Genomic DNA, 5,000 nt, shown 5'->3' with positions numbered 1-5,000 from the left:
TCCTTTGAAAAGCCTGTTGCTTGGTAACGGTCCCTGATAGTGGCCAAACTGTCAGATGAAGGGACTTCCACAGGGGATGGTATGCAGTTGGCTGAAATGGGAGAAACAACAGAGATTGGCGTTGGGGTAGCAGCAGTGAGCTATCCACCAGCATCTGAATGAAGTCTGGAAACCATGGCTGTCCGGTCCAGTTCGGGGCAATTATGAGGACGGCAGTTGCTTGATACTCTTTGGTCTTCCTCAGTACCCGAGGCGGAAGGACTGCGGGAGGATGGATTAGACAAGTCCATTTGCTCCAGTACAGGAGGAATGCATCCACAGCCAGAGCCCCCGGATCTGGGTACCTCGAGACATACTTGGGTAATTAGTGGTTTAAACGGGATGCAAAGAGGTCCGCTTCTGGTGTGTAGAATCTCTGACAAATGGACTGGAAGATCTTCCTGTCCAATGTCCATTCAGTTCTGGTCTCGATCTGCCTGGAGGCTGTGTCTGCTGCCACATTTTGAATGCCTGGAATATGCTGAGCTGTCAATGATACTCCTGCTGTCAAGCTACTGCCCACAACTCTAGGGCTTGTGTAGGTAGAGCAGGGGAGCGCGTGCTCCCTCGCCTGTTGATGTACGCCACCGCTGTAGTGTTGTCTATTCTCAAGTGAATTTGTTTGAGCGGGGGATGTTGAGCCTCTTGGGACTGCAGACGTGCTTTCAGAGCCAATGTTGCTGCTCGTAGCTCCAAGACATTGATGTGCCACTGCGCTTCTTCCACACTCCAATGGAATGGCCCCCGGTGGAAATCCCCTGGTAGGCTGCACCCCAGTCCGTTTTCGAGGCATCGCTCCAAACTGTGAGATCGATGGGTGGAAGCTGAATTGGACAGCCATTTAGACGGCAGCTGCTCTCTGAGACCCACCACTCTAGGTCTTTGTGTACCTGGGAGGTTAAGGGGATTATCATTTTCCTTGCCTGTCCATGTTGTGACACTGCTTGCAGGTATAGGCGTTGAAGACCTCTATGATGAAGTGGTGCAACCAATATCCCTGTTTGTGATACATGGCTCATTTGTCCAATTAACGTGGACAGAGTCCTCACTGAACCACTCCCTTGAGCAAGGAGGTGATGGCAGGTATCCACAATGGAGGTAAGTTTTGGTTGAGGGAGGGACAGGGTCATCGTTGTGGAATCTAGGGCAGCTCTGAGGAAGATTAGACGTTGGCAAGGAAACTAACCCTAACCTGAGGACAGGTCAAAGGGAAAGCACTGAAACTCGGTATGTTCTGTCCTGATAGACGAACCTCAGATACTTCCTGTGGGAGTGATGAATTGGAAGTGCGTAATATGCATCTTTCAGGTCTAAAATTATCATGAAGTCTCCCTGTTGTATTAGGGATTTCACTACTTGCAGTCCCGCCATCTTGAAGGACTCCTTCCCCAAGACCCGGTTTAGAGCACGAAGGTTGATGATAGGTCGATAATCGCCATTTTCTTTTTGTACTAAGAACAGGGTTGAAGTGAACTGGTCGTCCTGTGGCTTGACTTCCCGGACGGTCCCCTTTGCTAACAAGTCCGTGATAACCCTTTCCATATGGTAAGCATCCGAGTGGCATTTTACTCTGGTTAATCTCATGCGCCACTGCTTGGGGCGCCTGCAAAAGGGGATCTTGTACCCCTGAATTGTTTGTAAAGTCCAAGTGTCCTATGTTATTTGTTTCCAATTCTGAAAAAAAATTGTAAACTCGTCAGGAACCCATGACCCGGAGCCTACAGCTCCCATACTGGGCCTATGTAACGGCATTTTTAAAGACCGATCTATTTTTAGACAAAGGCAGTTCCGGTTCGGTGACCCTATGACGTCAGCTTAATTTCATGTAATTGGTCATCGGGCTCCTGTGGGAGTCTCATTCGCGGGAAATTCAATCTAAAAATAAATCGGTCTGTGAAAACGCCGTTACACGAACACAGTAGAGTTGTAGGCTCCGGGTCATGGGTTCCTGACGAGTTGCTGATCTCTTTGTGGGTGGCGTAAGCATTTTGAGACATGGGAACGGATAGTCAGCTCGAGTTAGTATCGGGTGCAGATTTCTGGGAGGATCCTACTGTTCTGGCCCTTTTGGGATACTGCAGGATAGACCTTGAGCTATATCCTCATTTCCGTTTCCCTCCAACTCGACTGTTGTCAGTGGTGCGGTAGTGTCCACGAAAGGGCTGCTCCCTCCTGTATGGTCCTTTAGAGAAGTGTTTCGAGGCTGGTGTGCTGATAAGCTTGCTGTTAGTTGAGCTATGGTCATGTTCACTCTTGATCGTTGCATGGAACTTGTCCGGGAAAAGGTGCTTATCTGGTGGGATACCTTCCCGCAGAGTACGTTTACCAACTTCAGTGAGGAACTCAGAGAAGCGTTTTTGCCTCCAGGCATTAAGCCTAAAGTTGGCGTTTCCAAGGAGGACTAGAGCATCTTCCAATAGGTCCTTAATGGCATCAGGGTCAGGACCTTCATCGTCATCCTCTCCCTCTGAATTATCAAGGGCTGTCAAGGCTGCTAACAAGGGGCGAGCCACAACCAAGAAATAAATTGACGTTCAGCCAAGCCATCATCAAAGGCGAAGAGATCCTTGGAGAGAAGAGATCCGGCAAATCTTAACTTAAATACATTGAAGTATACGTGGCTTCTTATAAATAATCTTTGCCAATCAGTCGATAACTAAAGTATCTAAGCGCAACATTCGACTTAAAGCTACATTTAAGATATTTTCTGTGATAGGCGTCTCCCCAAATTTCTATTCCGTATAAAATCAAGGATATATAATCAATGAATTGAATAGCTTGGTCTGCTGATCTTTGGAGAAACCAAGAAATTTCCGCTTATGACGTCAAATCCTCTCACAAGTGATCAGTCAAGCAACTGATTTTTTTCGTTAGTTGAAGCTATTAACTGTAGCTAAGCTGTAGGCTTATTGTAGTTCTAGAATGCTATGGTGATGCTTAAAAACACCCTGTTACAATACTTTGTTAGAATTTACGGGGTCCTTGCGCAAACATTTCAAAAAATCTCTGTTTTTTATCTTTAAGTTTAAAAGAGACACCAGCCCGGACAAAGAAGGAGTTTGTGTCCAACAGTCACGCGACCAGTGTAGGAAAGAACCAGAAAGAGAGACTGAGCCTGTGTTTGAAACTTTTTCTATTCGGAGGTGCCTTTGACTCAACCTTGACCCTCTTCCTATCCATTCCTTTATTGTTGTTTCCTAGTATTTTTCCTAAACCGCAATGCTACTAGTCGAAACTATTGTGTGAAGATTTGTTAATTCAAAACTTTACTAAAAGCGCCTATGAATATTTTCCTTGAAAAGGAAGTTTGGTGGGTGGTCACACAGCAGCAGTCAGAGTACGTACGACTGCTGCTGTGTAACCACTCACCATTAAACTGATGAAGGCGGAATAGTTCTATCGTGTGCCAACTTTTTTGAAATTCGATATCTGCAACGCGTAATAAACAATTTAATTGGAGATAGATGCTTTAAAAGTACAGTCAAGGTGTCTGCCGCATTATCTTTTGCCACCTCAGACTACCGAGTAAAGTAGAAGAAAAGGAAAATGCAAATCAAAGTCCAGAAAATGGCGCTTTATGATGTTTTGAAATTTTCAAATAATGATCAACTCTGACACCTTGAATAGTTCTTTCAGAGTATTTTCTAAGGTCACCACAGTGCTGATGAACAATGCGAAAAATTCGACAGGGATTTTTAATCTTGAACCGCTCATACTTTCTCAAGTTAAACATTAGAACTTGCTCAATTCCATCCATGTTAGTGAAATAGTCCACCTTATCCAGGAATTCCCGAGAGAGTGGGGCAAGGAGCCTAAAAAGAAAGGCATCATGGGAGCCAACGTATTTTGCTCTCGGGCCGCAAAAATCAGTCACACCACAACGTTTTACGTTTTCCGCAGTTTCATGTCTTGTCAATGCATACATTGTTTTGTTGCCTAAAATAGTTTCATCCAAATGTTCAAATCCCGTATCGATGTAACAGTCGGCATTCATAAGCATCGTGTTCTTACGTATCAAGACGTGCGAAGCATATCCAAAAGCGTCTTTGTAACGCATGCGCCGACCGAGGAAATGGAAGACTAGTTTCCAGTCCATCACCAGCCTCAGAGCTTTGATAAAAGCAGGCTCCTCCAGACTTTCGAAAAGGATGTGAATTGCCTCAACCTAGTAGCAGGTGATAAATATCACGAAGAGTACGTTAATAAGACCACTGCAAGGGGGAAAAACTGCTGTTTACAACATGACCTTGATCTTGGGTTATATCCTGCTGAGGGACTTTCTTTCGTTTTCCCTTGGATTTCAAAACTATGAACAAAACGCCAACAAGTTCTAAGCCTTAATTTTCCAATTTAATGGTCAGCCATTATTAACTTTAAAATCTTTAGAGAGCTGGGTCAAAGAGAAAATGACGTCAAAGACTCACTAGTTTAAGAATGCAATGTGTCTCTACCCGACTAAGTTAATTTGCAGCACGGGAGTTTCGGGCTTTCAAATTTTTAAACTCGTGTTTTGCATGCGTATATAATAAACTGCTTGTACACGCTGAAATTTTAAGCTATTGAGTTAATGACGTCACTTTTCCCTAGATCAAACCTTCTGAGGTCCAGCCGGTCAGTTTTGAACGCGAGTAATGGCGACGGTGAAATCCAAAACTTACACTCAAACTAAACAGCCTTTGGATAAAAATCAAGGTTCAGAATTTTGTCAGGCGGGTGTTAAGCAACACATTTTACAAAATCTGAAGAAAAAGAGGGAGTGATTTTCTTAAAAACTTTAAATTGAAGTTTTATGCCAAAAAAAAAACCGATAGAAAGAGCATCTCTATGACAACCGTAGCTTTGCTCAGGGTAATGGATTCATAAAAGTTTGCAATTAATAATGGTCTCAAGTCTATTTGCTTTTTTCTTGACTTGTGAAAAACATTTGATGTCATTAAGCATAATATCGTGCTCGCCAAACT

General features: G+C 44.0%; 1 protein-coding gene and 1 long non-coding RNA gene across 3 annotated transcripts in view; one reads left to right on the top strand and one right to left on the bottom strand.

The window, feature by feature from the left end:
* The window catches only part of LOC138006936 (uncharacterized), a 5,237-nt gene extending 2,064 nt beyond the window's left edge, over positions 1 to 3,173 (top strand). Inside the window, exon 3 of the long non-coding RNA XR_011123959.1 lies at positions 3,064 to 3,173. This is a non-coding gene — a long non-coding RNA (uncharacterized lncRNA). The remainder of the gene's footprint in view (positions 1 to 3,063) is intronic.
* Positions 3,174 to 3,456: 283 nt separating this feature from the next.
* The window catches only part of LOC138006932 (uncharacterized), a 6,269-nt gene continuing 4,725 nt past the window's right edge, over positions 3,457 to 5,000 (bottom strand). For both annotated transcript variants that reach the window (XM_068853568.1, XM_068853569.1), the window contains exon 3: positions 3,457 to 4,204. In XM_068853568.1, the coding sequence (XP_068709669.1) occupies positions 3,593 to 4,204 (612 nt within the window). In that variant the 3' untranslated portion in view covers positions 3,457 to 3,592. The remainder of the gene's footprint in view (positions 4,205 to 5,000) is intronic.

This window comes from Montipora foliosa, chromosome 6, assembly GCF_036669935.1.
Source record: "Montipora foliosa isolate CH-2021 chromosome 6, ASM3666993v2, whole genome shotgun sequence".
In the NCBI taxonomy this organism is placed as follows: domain Eukaryota; kingdom Metazoa; phylum Cnidaria; class Anthozoa; order Scleractinia; family Acroporidae; genus Montipora; species Montipora foliosa.
The sequence above is the reverse complement of the archived record's forward strand: the minus strand, read 5'-3'. Positions and strand labels throughout refer to the sequence as shown.